General features: G+C 41.1%; 1 protein-coding gene across 1 annotated transcript in view; it reads left to right on the top strand.

The window, feature by feature from the left end:
- Positions 1-12,057, top strand: part of ZNF462 (zinc finger protein 462) — a 54,246-nt gene extending 42,189 nt beyond the window's left edge. The window contains exons 9-12 of the mRNA XM_010565218.1: positions 2,303-2,526; positions 4,903-5,035; positions 10,047-10,161; positions 11,412-12,057. Of these exons, the coding sequence (XP_010563520.1) occupies positions 2,303-2,526; positions 4,903-5,035; positions 10,047-10,161; positions 11,412-11,613 (674 nt within the window). The 3' untranslated portion in view covers positions 11,614-12,057. The remainder of the gene's footprint in view (positions 1-2,302; positions 2,527-4,902; positions 5,036-10,046; positions 10,162-11,411) is intronic.
- Positions 12,058-15,086: the final 3,029 nt, after the last annotated feature.

Consider the following 15,086-nt stretch of genomic DNA (forward strand, 5'->3'; position numbering starts at 1 on the left):
CAGCCTGCCTCACCAGGGTCTTCACCACGGGCTGCAGGGGAATCTTCGCTCTGGCACCTGGAGCATCTCCTCCCCTTCCTTCTGCACTGACCTTGGTGTCCGCAGGCTTGTTTCTCTTACATGTTCTCACTCCTCTCTCTGGCGGCTGTTTTCTTACTGTCCCCACTTTTTTTCCTTCTTAAAAATGTTATCACAGAGGCGTTACCACTATCACTGATTGGCTCGGCCTTGGCTGGCGGCGGGTCCGTCTTAGAGCCGGCTGGTATGGGCTCGCTCTCTCTCGAACACAGGGGAAGCTTCCAGTAGCTTCTTACAGGAGCCCCCCCTGTAACCCCCCCCGCTACCAAAACCTTGCCACATAAAACCAATACACCCTGCAAGTTCCAAAGTCTTTGCTTGGAAGAAGCTCACTGACACGGACACATCATGTAAAAGTTTTAAATCATCTCCTGAAAGTGAAATCCTTCAGGCTAGAATTGATGTTTGTTTTGCTTTTCTCATGTTACTGTGCTGCCTTTGATTTGGGGAGTGTGTGTGTGATTGTGAGGTAATAGGGTTTGCTAATGTGAATTAGGGAATGTTGCATTACTCTACACTGGTAGATAAAAAGTTTTATACCATCCCATATTTGAGCTTTTTAAATCTATGCCAGGTACTAGAGCAAAAGTGAATTTTCAAGTATTTTAATTTGTATTTCTCTTTTTGAAAACTTCACTTGACTTTTTCAATTTTGAAACCAGCTGTGTCACTTATTTCAGTGCGTTCAAAAGCACACAGCTACAACCACCTTGTAAAAAGTCTTCTTATGACCCCAGAATCACAGCTTTAAATTCTGTTGTCTCTTAGGCCCTATTCTCCCCTCCCCTTTTCCCACCCTGAATGGCCACAACTTGGTATCTTTATAGCTAGAGAAGTTATTGTTGGTGTAGAAAAAAATTACAAGTCCACAGGGTTTTTTTTTAAGGCATGGCTTTGGGAAGAACCTCCGCTTTTTGAGGTAGCCAAAGAGGAAGTTATGAGATAGGATAACTTTTGTGTTCAGGGAGAAGCTGAGCAGGATGCAGTATTTTGTTGGGCTGTAAAAATGTCTTGTGAGCAGTGGTAACATGTGGATTGGCCAAAAGTGAATGAACAGTGGAGCTTTTGTCACCTTCCAGAAACCCTAAGGGAGTTTGTATTTCTGTAGCTGTCTTTGGATGTGATATTACCCTCCTCTCTAAAGAAAAAGGCCCATTGACTCAGATCCATATGTGGATTGCCACGTCTTGCATTCCCCTAGCCTTCATGTCTACCATCTGAGATTCAGGCCTTGTTTTTTCATTTGTTTGTTTTAGTCTGTCATGAGGGATGAACCTGCACGAGGAGAATCAAACTCCTCCTTTAATTTGCAGTCCATAAGGAGTAACAATACTAAATTTCAGTGTTTTAGTTCGAAAGGCCAGTTGAGTAACAAAAGCTCATAATGAGGATCTTCTGGTCACCCTCAGCTGAAGGGTCAAATTTGGGGTTTCCCTTGTGGCACAGCTCGGGGAACCACAGTGGATGAGTGTTAGACAGATTGGATTCTGTCTCTGTCAAATTACTGAAATTAATTGCTGTTCTGTTAAATGTCAGTGCTTTGTTTGAGAAGTGGAGAGTTTAAAAACTCATCAAGAGCATTTTCAGTACATCATGTGTGCATTCTGAATCTGAGCTTTCTGAAAGCTGTGGGTGTGCTGGGAAGTTTCTGCCCCTGGCTGAACTGCACAGCCCCTTCCAGGGAAAGGTGCTGCCTTGCTTACCCTCTCAGTCCCCAGAGAATAGCTTTAGATGTGATGTTGAGGATACCAGCTGTGATTTTTATAGAGCCAGCAGGGTGATGCATTGGGAAGCACCCTGCAGCTTCCCTGTTTATTACATTTCTAGCAGCCGTTCCTGGCTGTTCTCAAGTACTGAATGAAAATGGACTTTCGGTCTGGCTGATTTATGGTTGCTTTTGTATTCCCAGGTTCTGCTACTCTGACTCACAGATGGAGTCGTATTTGCTCCTAAACCTCCATTCCATCCTCTTCACCCAATAAGCAGTTACATTAGTGAGGACACCTGCATTTGTAGCCTTGGAGGAATAACCCTGTCATTGGACAAAGAATTGTTGTCTTGTGTTTTTTGTGTTGGTCCAGCTTAGCTCCCATTCCTTTATAGATAGACTGCCTACCTATATAACAGACCCTATTCCCTGTGTGGGTGGTAGTGCCCAAACAGTTGACATGTGGGACTGATATTTCATAAAATTTGTTAAGTGAATGTTGTCCTGTCCCTACAGAAGAGCGGGTCGTTCCCATTGAAGTCTGCCGTTCCAAACTGTCAAAGTACTTGCAGGGAGTTGTTTTCCGCTGTGATAAGTGTACCTTTACCTGCTCCAGTGATGAGAGCTTGCAGCAGCACATAGAGAAGCACAATGAACTGAAACCTTACAAATGCCAACTCTGCTACTATGAGACCAAACACACAGAGGAGCTGGACGCTCACCTTCGAGATGAGCACAAGGTAACATCCAAACAGTTTTAATTCGTAGCGATCTACTCTTTGCAAATGCTGTATTAGTTTACTTGCATGTCAACTCTGAGTAGCCAACTTGCTGTTGGATTTTTTTCTCTCCCTCCCCAAATCTTGGAAACTAATCCCTTGTTGGGCTTCACTTCCTTTGTTTTCTATTATTTCTTTTTTTCTTTAGAAACTCGAAATTGATGTTTTCTAAAGCTGTTCAGATTGATCAGAATTGGCAGGCTGTTGTATGCAGAGTATGATTATCTGGAAGAGGCACTTTATGCTAGGTTTATTTAAAGAGAGAAAAAAAAGGGTTGTGAATCAATATCAGGGCTGTGTGATTCAGCCCCTCTAAAAGACAGGAGATTCCAAACATAAGATAGCTCTGGCAACTTCAGCAGCGTGACATGCCATGCATTTTTTAATAACAAAGAGGGCAATACATTTTCTTTTACATTTAACAAGAGAAAGATAAACAGCAAGTATAACCAGGTCCTAAGTTAAGATTGCTTTGGAGTTTTTGTGGAGTGCCTGAGTGCAGACCTGATCCAGTCTTTGAGAAGTCATTAGAGGCTTTCCACAGACTGTTAGCTTTGAATTTCTGCAACTGTGAGCTGTGTAGCTGAGAGACACTTAAGTTCTAGAACTGAGATGTGTTTTGAAGTATTTCTTAGAGTGCTTCCTTGTCACATTTCCAGGGGACGCAGCTATATGCCTCCGCCTGTTGGAGCTGAGCTGCCCAGGTCCTTGCTAAAAACTCACTCCTACTTCATTGACTGAATGACACTTTCCTTACAGCCAAATACATTTATGCTGACAGCAGCAGCAGTCCCAGCAAAACTTTTCATGCTTCAGAAATATTTGGCTGTCTTATAAAAACAAACTCTGTAAACTTATGTTGGCCTGCTATGCTTATCTTCCCTCTTTATTACTTCTGGAGAATCTTCTGCAATTCACACGGTACACGAGATGCTCCACGTCTCCTTATCACCACAGCTAGGCACCTGGCATATCCAGGAGGCACTAGTTCTCATTCTTTAGACACAGTGCATCAGGCTGGGAAGATGATTCCCTTACTCAGCTCTCCCTTCCAATCTGGACCTGCAGTGACAGTGCCAGTAGTTTAGGGTATCTTTTCCTCATTTCTCTCTGCTAATTTATCTAATTTGTGTCCAAGTTCTGGGCTCCGACACCCAAAAGATATATTGCACCTTAAAGAGTTCCTGTGCATGAGCTGAACTGAATTAAGAGCCTTGCATGAGGTCTTGTTTGTTTAAATCTCAGTGGGTAACATGTTAAATCAGAGAACCTCATCACAACAGTCTGTACAGAGTAGTGCTAGGAATCTGCATACCACCGCATTTAGGATAGTTTGCTATTTGAAGGTATACTACAGTCTAATTCACATGCTCCTTAGGTTTATTCACATTCCCTTTCCCACAAAGGGATAAAAAATAGTGGGTGTTGATATTTCATTCAGCATCTTGCAGGAGGTGTTGTTCTGCGCTCATTCCTCCGTCTCCATCCTGTCTGCCTCTGTGGCTGAGTGCCTGTGCTGCTGGAGGGCTGTCTCTTTGCATGACAGATGAATCCAAAATCCTTCCCAGCAGTAATCAATGAGCTCAGAGGGCACTTCTCATCCAACAAATACTAGCCCTAGTGTCATGCTCCATGCGCTGCCTCTGCTGTAAATCTGGAGTGCTCCTCTGCTGTTTCTGTTGGATGTGGTGGAGTTCCTGAATTCCGTGCCCTAAGCTGCTCTTTTCATACTGCTGCTGTGAGCTGTTAAGTAGCTGGTGCATTTCACCCTAGGGTTAGCTGAATTTGACTGCTGGGTGAAGTGTTCCCATTATAGTCTGTGTATCAGTTTGCAAAGCACTTTGCAGCCCTTCATAATGAAAATTAATCTGTTATTAATGAGTGAAAGTGTATGTGGCACACGTGTGCTTAGTAAAAGACCCAACCTTTCATGAATGAAGCTGAATGAACCAGTCACAAAGAATTTTCCTTCAATGTGGATGTGCAATAGCAGTGTTTGATCACAGCCATTGAATGGTCCCATAAAAAGAGAATACAACTTCAAGTGTTTTGCATTTCTTGGATACTTTTTTTTAATACATCAAAACCAGGAAGAAATGAGAGCGGTTTACTGAATGTCATTAATTTTTGAAAACCAAAAATGAGAAATGCAAAATAAACAGCAAAAGAAGAATCACTATCATTGAAAAGAAATGTGTGTTAATTTGATCAGGTGACTGCATGTCACATCTAGCTGAGCAGGCATTGGGGTGTACTCGATTTTGTTCTGCATATGTGATGATTTTTCTGATTAGCTACTGATTGTGCTGATTGCTGACAAAAGTGTTTCTTTCAAAGGTGAGTCGTAATTTTGAGCTGGTTGGACGGGTTAACTTGGACCAGTTGGAACAAATGAAGGGGAAAACAGAGAGCTCCAGCAGTGATGAAGAAGAAAAAGAAGAAGAGTTAAGCCCCAAGACTGAAGAGAGAGGTCAGTGCAGCCCTTTTTTCTTTCTTTTTTTTTTTTTTTGGCACTGCAACATGCCCTACCAGTCCCACCAAGCAAGGTCAGCTGTTGACTCTATAGCACATTCCTGTAGAGCCGTGCAGGCATGCCAGCAGGAGCAGAATGGGACTTTTGTGAAGACACTGATGCTCCTGGGGGAATCTTGTGTTTCTAATCCTTATTACAAGTTTTCTGGCTGTTCGGAAAATACGTACTATGAGAAAACACAGATAGCATCTGTGACTTCTCTGCCCATGCAGATAACATCTATAAGGGCTTGGAAAACTACATAAGTGGAGTATTTTAGTGGTCTGTCAGATTTTCTGTTTTGGTAACCAATTTTCAGCTTTTCACTCGGCATTGTTCAAGCAAGGGATGAAGGGGTTGTGGCCAAACTTTTTTTATGGGATGTTTTTAACTCTGTGTCCAGCATTCCTTGTCAGTGTCAGTCCTGTTGCCGTTGCTGCAGTTGGCAGCTCTGGAGCCAGGGTAGGTCCATGCCCCACCTGTACTATTGTGTATTTAAATATCTGCCTAAATTCGTATCTAAGACTAATCCCACTGACTTCAGCAAGGCTAGGCCATGTGCTTGCTCATGCTTTTGGTTTGGTCCAAGTTAGATCAGCAGGGAAAAAAGTAAGTTCTCTGTAAATTGAATTAAAGGTTTCTTCTCCTTCCCTTCCAACAACCTTCCCCCATGAAAATCAGGTTATTGCAGTATCTGATGTAAACTGTGTGTTGTCTAGTCTGCTCTGGTGCACAGTTCGTCAGTCAAATGCAGTATGTTCACAACTCTAACATCCTTAGACCTATGATGTCTGAATGTCAGGTTCCTGGGGTCACCCACCCTCTTGATGCTGACGACCGCAGTGAGCCAAGTTCTATGTACTTTAACTAAAGGTACGCCACCATGTTTACCTTTTTCCTCATGAATTTTAAGCTTTCAAACTCACTCAGGAGTGAGTTCACAAAAGAAAACGTGTCTCCCTACATATTTTCAGACATTGAAAAATTCCAATTTCTGGGTTCACAGGTTCTTTACATAACAGGAGGGGCTCAGATCATGCTTTTACCTTTTCATAGCAAGACCCCAGTGTCTTGGCTTTTGTTTAGTGTCCCTGCAGCATAAATTCAGTCTGCGCTTATCACCACCACTTCACTTCAAGTGTGGTTAGTGATAGCTTTTATTTAAATGAGAAAGGAAGCAAGTTGGATAGGAAACCATTTATGTTTTAATGAAAAATACCCTTCACAAGAGCAGCAGAAAAATCAGAGGACCTAAAGAGATGTTTGTTTTATATGCATTTCAGAGTTCAACATTAGTAACTCATGTGGAAACATGCTTGGGTGTCTGTTTGGGGACAGCTTCAACCCTCAGAGCTTCATGGCTGGACTAATGATTGTGTAATGATTTGACTAAAGGAGCAGCTCACCTTAGTTGCAGATGTAGCAGACTGATTAATATTTTCTATAGACCCACAGCTAGCAGGGGATGAAGAGTCATGCTGTCCTTGTGAGGATTACCTTAGCGTTACATACAAGCACAGGCGCTGAAGTGACCTTGCAAGCCATGGCATCTAGACCAAGGAGAAGAAGGTGCTATCTGCCAAGCTTACAAATCCCTGTAAATGCACCATGGGGAGGGGGACAGCCCAAGGTGAAGTTCATTGTTTAAATTGGCTTTAGGTTACGCTTGTGAAAATGTAAAAATACCACCTTTATGCTGGAAATCTAAATTTGCAGGGATAATAGATAAGTGTTATCCCCATGTTTCATGTGATCAATAGTTGAGCAAGGGATAGTATCTTCATAATTCTAATTTTTATTTTGTACTTTTTTCACCTTATCCGTGTTTTTTAAATCTGTGACTGGCTAAAATGATTTCTGCGTGCTTGTTCAGTTGACCAGTCTAAAAAAATCATGCATATTTTCAAGTTTGCTTTGGAGTTATTTTCCTGACTACCCTGTAGGGTCAATGTTTCACCATTGTTATTTCTTCTTTTTAATCTGTAACCATTTGTAATACATGATAGTAAAATAGGTAGAAAATGCAGAAAACCATTATGCCTACTATAGCAAGGGTATTTAGAAAAGATCCAGTTGTATTGATTATATTTTTCTCAACAAGTTGTGGATTACCACTATAAGGTGCAAGATGCAAGGTACACTTTTTGAAAATGTCCCAGTGAGACAGGAACTGAAGGCATGGTTGGATGCTGAGTTGCATGCTGACATCTCCCTGTGGATTTTCAGAAGACAGTTCTAACACAGAAATGGTTTGCCCTGTTAGCAGAGGACCAGACCTATGGTTTTAAATAGTCTGTCACAGTGTCTAATGCTGTCACAGCTTTCAAACCACATCAAACTGTGTAATCCTGTATGCCACTCGGGTGCTTTTGACAATTCTAGCCTTTGTGGTGTTAGCAGGAAGTGGGATTTGCTGAGAGTGCCTCTGTGTGCTCCGAGTATCTGGAATCAAATGCTGTCTGAACGCTCTGAAGTCTGTGACTTTGGCAGAACCAGGATTTCTTTCCGTGAGTCAAACAGCTGCCTACATTCACCACTTTATGTTCTGGCTGGTATGTGCAGTACTGCAGGTGCAAAGAGTGTGTTGTTTCTCCAAATGGGCGGTTGGATAGTGGACCAAAGAAGGGCTATTGGCCATGTGCACAGGCAGAGCTGAGCAGCAGAGTTCAGCAGAGCTGAACTGCTATCTTGGATGGGAAAGGAAGGGCGTCATTGGCTGTTGGTAACGGATGGTAGAAGATATGTTGACCTGGGAGGAAGAAGATGAGGGGGAGAAAAGAGGGTCTCTGGCATACACCGTGGAAAGAACAGCTCCCCCTTGTAGGCACTGCATCCCAGAGGGACTGCCTATCTTTACTGACCTTTATGTCTTGGTTTTAGCAGAAGTTGGAATCGAGAGGTGTTTTTCCACAGCAGACAAAAATAAATGTCCATGAGTGCTTGTACGTGTGATGCAGGAAAACCGCAAAGAGGTCAGGTGTCTGTGCAGTCTGTTACCTCTCTTCTGCAGGCCTCAGAGAAGGGCAGCTTCTGATACTCCTCCAGAGAAGCCGTCCAAATTCACAGCCCTAGAAGCAAAACTGATCGTGGGGTAGGGTGAACACGATAGTGTGTTCTGAAGAGGTGATGCATTGACTAGACTAGCACTTGCTAATCTTAATGGGAGTTGCAAGTATAAATCATGGACTAGTTTGGGTTGGAAGGGACCTTTAAAGATCATACAGTCCAACCCCCCTGCCATGGGCAGAGACATCTTTCACTAAATCATGTTGCTTCAAGACCCATCCAACCTGATCTTGAACACTTCTAATGATGGAGCATCCACACCTTCCCTGGGCAATCCGTTCCAGTGTCTCAACACCCTCATCTTAAAAAATTTCTTCCTTATGTCCAATCTAAACCTACCCTCTTTTAGTTTAAAACCATTACCCCTTGTCCTGTCACTCCAGGTCCTGGTAAAAAGTCTCTCCCCATCTTTCTCAGAAGCCCCCTTTAGGAATTGAAATGCTGCAACAAGGTCTCCCCAGAGCCTTCTCTTCTCCAGGCTGAACCACCCTAACTCCGCCCTATTTGAGCAAAACAGCCTCTATGTTGCATATCTCCTCTCTGCAGAGGCCCAGAATAAACTTGCTATTGTGTACTATACAGTAGGTATGTTCTTGTACCGAACAGCAGCATTTGCCTCTAAAACTTTTACCTTCCATAAATATTTGTCCCTGTACCATAACTCGTCTGTGTGTTGCAGTGTCTTTATAGATTTGTACCACACATAAGGTATTAAAATCCAAATGTAAACTGAACTAATGGCATTGACTTACTTTCTGGTGTTCCTCTTGACATAGCACCTTGCTTTGTGATATTTAACTACATAAATCACTGACAGTAAGAAATACAAAGTGGTTTTTTTTTTCTTTCAGGGAGAAGAGGCAAAAACTTATGTTAAGAACCATTCCATATAGAACTTTAGTAAAGGCTAGTGAGAAGTGTGTCACAAAAATACATTTACAGGACTTACATATGGATGATAGGGAATGTGTGGGCAATTTTAAGTTCATAGGCTGATCTTGAACAGAGTAAATCTGAGAGTGAAGAAATCAAGTGAGCAGAGATCAGAACCAAAATGAAGCAAAATCCCTTTTCTTTTATGTAGTTTGGGAGGAGTCAGAAAGACATTCTGTTGATTTCTTGCTTAAGATAATCCCTGCTAAGGAATTAATGCTTTGAGCAGATGGTGCTGTCTCATTTCCAGCAAAAGAATCAAGTGAGATAGTCCATGCAATTATTTTTAATGGCTTATGTGGTGATTTTCTTAATTTGTGAGAAAATGTTTCATCTTTTGTTAAAGCTGTCTGTGTTCACATGGAGCTTGGCTTTCAGAAATACCGATCCCTGAGCTGCCACTGACTTCTCTTGTATTACTAGGTGCTTGACACTTCTGCAAATGAGGTCTCAATGTATAAAAGATTAGGTTGGGATGAAACACCTATGCAGTTAAGATGCAGGACTTAACCCACAAGCCTTCATGATGAAGGGATATCTAATTATTATGAGGATCACATTAAATATACTGGGTCTTTGTTTCCGAAAATTTGTACTATGAATTGAAGAATTATAGATGGGCTTTAGTGATTTTTTATTTTGCTTTCAAGCCATTTCAGCCCTAAACTTCTCAGTTTTGGTTTTGAATTAAAACTCCACAGTCTCTTAATTTGTTGAAATACAGGAACAGGGAGTAGTAACTCATTACCCTTATTTGCAGTGATGCTTTAAGACTTAGGATGGGATTTGTCGCTTGCAGTGTCAGTTTGCTTTGGGGGAGTTGCATTTTCACAAACACAAGTAATTGATAGGTAAGTCCTTTTGCTTCTCAGGGATGAGAAGGTGCAGCAGAGGGGATCAGAGCAGGATCACAGTGGTCCCTTCTTGCCCTGGCACTTCTGAATTCACGGGCTATGCTGTCTTTTTCCAGATCCCATGATGTTTCCTGATAGTGGTGCTCCAGAGAAGCGCTTCCCATGTGAGTTCTGTGGCCGATCATTTACAGAAGGCTCTGAGTGGGAGCGACATGTACTGAGACATGGCATGTAAGTTGGTTTACATTCCTTTGCCAAACAGCCAGAGTAACAGCAGATCTCTGTGCGTTCCTTGCACCCCATTCCTTGCCTCCTAAAAAGCTCTGTGATGAAGGCAAACACAGTTCTATGAAGAACAATTCTGTCTGTCACAAGTGTGGATACAGTCATCAGATGTCTCTGCATGGGAAGTCCTGTTCATCCTTTTTAACTCTGCTGCCCAGGGTGGCTGTAGACTGTAGGGTTTAACTGTGATTCTAGAATTTAACATTGTGCCAAGATGAATACCACTTGGCCAGGATTAATTTTACCTAAACATACTGTTGATTTTGCCTGCCAGCAGAGCAGCATAAAAATGGCAGAAAATTAGATGGAATGTTCTACAAAGGAACTGGGTTTTTTTTCCCCTTTGTTGTTATATCTCTTTTGCATGCTTGCAGCTAAACTTGCATAGCAGTGCGAAGATTTATGTGCAGAGAAATGTCAAGACCTTCAAGGGAAGTAAAATCAATCTGAATGAACTCCTTCTAAAATGTGCACAGTGAAGTTCACTAGTTCATCTTCATAGTGAAGATCTTTGCCTTTTTATAGCAGTTTGCACGCTGTGCCATGATACGCATCACAGATAAGATAGGCATCTCTGGAAGAATCATTTTCCTTCTTCTGATGAAGATCTCGTCTGTAGCAGAGATCTCTTTGCTGACCAGAGTTTCTTCGAAGAGTAGATCTCATTCAAGGTTGCTGACATGTGGAAGACATTTAAATACAATATTGTAGGTTAACTGTGATGAGATGGGAAATATTTCTTCTCTTACCCTTAATCTTGTCTGCCTAAATACGAGTACTTGAAATGTTGCAACCTATAAAAATTTTTATTGGATCATTAACTCTTTGGGAAAAGTATTCTTTTCCTGTGCCTTTGTTTGGTGCCTTGTAAGTCTTGTTTACAAGGGACTGGGAAAAGGGGAATAAAATTTTAAAAGTTACAATTGTAGTTCTTCCCTCTCATGAAGCTTCTCTCTGTCCCATTGTAGAGCAAATAAAGATTTGGTTTCAAAGCTAGAATGTCGTGGGTCCCACTGGTAGGTAGCTTCTTTCCACTGCCTCTCCTTTTGAGCATGAGGTGGCAGTGGTGTGGTTGCTTGCGTCTACCTTTTTAGAAAGTGATCTGGTTTTCTCCCTTGTGTGATATGCACAGATTGGCTTTGCTGTTCTCCATATCGACTGTAAATGTTTCTGTTTTCTGTTGCTTGGCTTTCCAGGGCACTGAACGAAAGCAAGCACAGGACCAGTGAGGACAGCCAGCCAAAGGAGGATGTAGAAGAAACTGTTAGCACACTGCCAGAAGAAAAAGAAGTCATTGAGAAAATGGTGGTGGACTATTCCCACAACAGTGAAACAGCAGTCAGCGTGGTAGCTGCTGACAAACCTCTCCAAGACAACTCGGAGGCCAAAAACGAATAAGCATTTGGTGTGATTCTAATCAACGTACTTGAACAGTGATGAACGGGGTGGGGTGGGTGGGTGGGGTGGGCAGAAGGAAGAAATAAAGCTGCTTTTAGGACTGAATGATCTATTTTCAAAGCACTGGTACCTGTGTGAGTGTGTGTATATTAAAGTTATTTAAGTGATGGAATAAGTGGCTCCATTACATCACTGCATCTTTTCTTCTGGATCTTGACAATGGGAAGTTACATTCATCTTGGACTAATGAAGCAACTCCCCGTATTCCTACATTACACATCGTGCTTTGCAGTGGAGACTTGGATTGTTTGTGAATGGAAGCGTCGTGAGCATGGAAGAAGTGGGGGGGACAACTTTTCAACGCACAAATTTGTGTGCGTTTTTCTAGTTTTAATACATAACGCTTTTCCAGACTGAACGCAACTGCTTTAGAAAAGAAAAAAAAAGAGGAAAAAAAAAAAGAAAACAAAAACAAAACAGAAACTGCTTTGCTTAAAACAGTCACCTGTTTCCTAGTACCTCAGAATTAACCAAGGGAGATCTCTGCATTTGTCAGTACTACCTGTCATTGTTGTGGTTAAATGTAGAGAGACTGCTGGGCAAGGTGGTGAATGGAGGAAGAAAAAAAGTTTTAAAGAAAGGAAAACAAATTGTGCTTAAAATCCCAGTGTGGGTTTTATTTCTTAAAATACTGTGATTTTTTTAATTATTTTAGTAAAAAAAAAAACAAAAAAAGAGAGAGAGACTTTACTTCCTAGATAACTGTTTGTGAATTGTCATCCTTTATTCCAGGTAAGCTGTTTGTTAGTATTCAGTTATAATTTTAGGATTTGATAGATTTCATGTGACTGATTGTGCGGTTTTGTTTGCCACATGTTTATTTTCTATCAGCCTGAGGTGTTACAAATACAGCACAATTAAGTTTCTCATGTAAAATGAGTTATTTCTTTTCAAGGGGGGGACAGGGAAAGGAGACTAGATCTTGTGAATAGAACTTTTTGTTGTTGTTGTTGTTGTTAATTTTAAACATATGGAAATAACAAAGAAGTTTTAACTTTTTTTTTAAAAACTAAAGAACCAAACTTACGGCACAGCTATGCAGCTCGCGGGCCAAACACATAGGTCCTCATAACCATTCTGTTGCTTGTCATACTAACATCTATCAGTCTCACACCAGTAACTTTTCGTTAAGATTGGCTGCCTTTTTTCTTCCGTCTGTGGTGTGCGTGTTTTCTTTTTGTTTTGGTGTGGTGGGAGGGAGGGGTGTCTGTTAACACATCTTTTGCAAGCGGAGGTGAAATAGTTACATACGACATTGAGCCTGGAGAACTACTTTTACTCGATTCCAGATGGAGTTGCTAAGTTTTTCCCCTCCTCCTTAGCTTTGAGCATGAGGGGAGCAGTGTAGAATGAATAGGAACCTGCATACCTAAGTGGCTGATCCTGCACTACTTCTTGGGTGGAAAGCCTACCAAACTCAACAGGACTTTTGCCTGAGCAATGAATACAGGATCTGGTGCCTGTGGTATGTTCTGATTGTGAACAAAAAAAAAAAAAAAAAGAGTTTCTTTCCAAAAAGTAGAAAGTACTTGACTGAAACCTAGTTTTAGAAATGCATGTGTCTTCGTTTGTTTTTTTTGTTTTGGGGGGGATCTGGGGGAGGGGGAGGGGGGAAAATAGGAAGCTGCTGAGGAAACGGTGTCCTAGAGAGCTTCACATAAAATTGATGGCAAAAATGTTGCATTTGTGGAATAAGTGCTACTTGAGAAGCATGGTGTTTTGCTTTTGGGGATTCATCAGTTGTGTGTTAGGGGGATTCTTTTGATTTTTTTGTTGGCTTTTTTTTATTTTGTTTTTGAAGTAGGGAGGGAACGTCATGGAAAAACACATTGGAGGGACAAGTATAAATACACATTTTGTGTCTGTATTTGTTTTTAATTGGCCTCATTTCAAATGTATTTAAACAGTTCCATACCTGGATTGGGTGTTTGTAATGGTTACCAAAAATGAAAAAGAAAAAAAAAAAGAAATAATGATTGTGACATGCTTTTATCACTACTTTATTTTTCAAATAACATGTAAATATTGTAATCCATTGGATTTTGTTTTGCTAACCTGTTAATAAAAAATATGGGACCATTATCCTTTTAACAAGCCTAGAATATCATATTTTTTTTCCTTTTTTTCTTTTCCCAAAAATGTATACCTGATATATTGTGGACACACATAGATGCATTATTATGATTCTGTTGACTGTAATGACATAGAATTGAAAATAACATTTTTTTCATTGTTTAATTTATACAGAGGACTTTTTCAGAGTTTGACAGAAGGAAATAATAGCAAAATGCTAACCCATTGGCTTCAGCACTCGGTATTTCCTGATTTTAAAATTACTGCTTACTGATGGGGGATAGGAAGGGGATACTGAACTGTTGCACTGACGGGTTTGTTTTTTTTAAAAAAAAAAACAATGAAAATTAATAAAAACTTTTTAAGAGTGTGTGTTTGTGTGTGTGTAGTTTTGTATTGGCTATTCTGATGATGGGTCTGTAAAAGTTACTGGTTGTGCAACTGGCAGCTCTGGGAGGGAGCAAAGCACCTTTTCCTCCCCTATTTCACTGAGAACTTTGGATTTACAGGTGGGGGGGGGGTGACTTCCCCAAGTTTACACAGGTCTAGGGTCCACCACCTCTCCAAAGAATACCTTGAATATCCACCAGCCCAACATCCGTTAGAGGTCAAGGGCACACTGCCAAGGTCTGCTGACTCCTGAACCCAAACATAGAAATGAAGGAATTTTGCAAGCTGTCTTGAAAGATCAAAATAGATGTAGACAGGCTGGTATTTGGATTAGCAACTCAGTCTCTTCATGAGTTGGGATACTGTATGCTCCAATATCCAATGACCTACTGGATCCAGCATTGAGGCTGTACTTAAATTAGAGTCGAATATACACCCAGTAAGATGGAGGCATTATTTTTTCCTCTTTGTCCATTGAAAACTTAAAATTATACTTGCGGGGTTGTCTTGGAATCTTTCTTTGCTTAAATATAGATATTTAAATGCACATTCAGAAGATGTCAGGGTTTTTTTTCTGGGTCTGTTTTGATCAGATCCTGTTTCCAGTGTAAGTGGCTTTTTGATTGTACTAGAACTGGATCTCAACTGAATGTGTATGATGTTAAACAGTATGGAAGCTTGAATCACCTGATAGCTTTACATTCTTCCACCTTTGTCCCTAGGAGTCAAAATATTTCTCTGTTAAAATACTAATTTCCTGATCCTATGTTTACACAGGAAAAAAAAGGGGGGGAGGGAGGGAGGGTGCATTTTAGTCTGTTAGACATTGCCTTTTTTCAGCAGTCTCTGGAAACATTTGTTCATGAGGGAGACCTACAAATAATCTGCATGTTGTATGTTCTAGCCCAGAGGTAACCTGCACTTCAACCAATTTAAAAAGGGAAAGGGTT

This window comes from Haliaeetus leucocephalus, unplaced genomic scaffold (assembly GCF_000737465.1).
Source record: "Haliaeetus leucocephalus isolate CR32 unplaced genomic scaffold, Haliaeetus_leucocephalus-4.0 Scaffold187, whole genome shotgun sequence".
NCBI classification, from domain to species: domain Eukaryota; kingdom Metazoa; phylum Chordata; class Aves; order Accipitriformes; family Accipitridae; genus Haliaeetus; species Haliaeetus leucocephalus.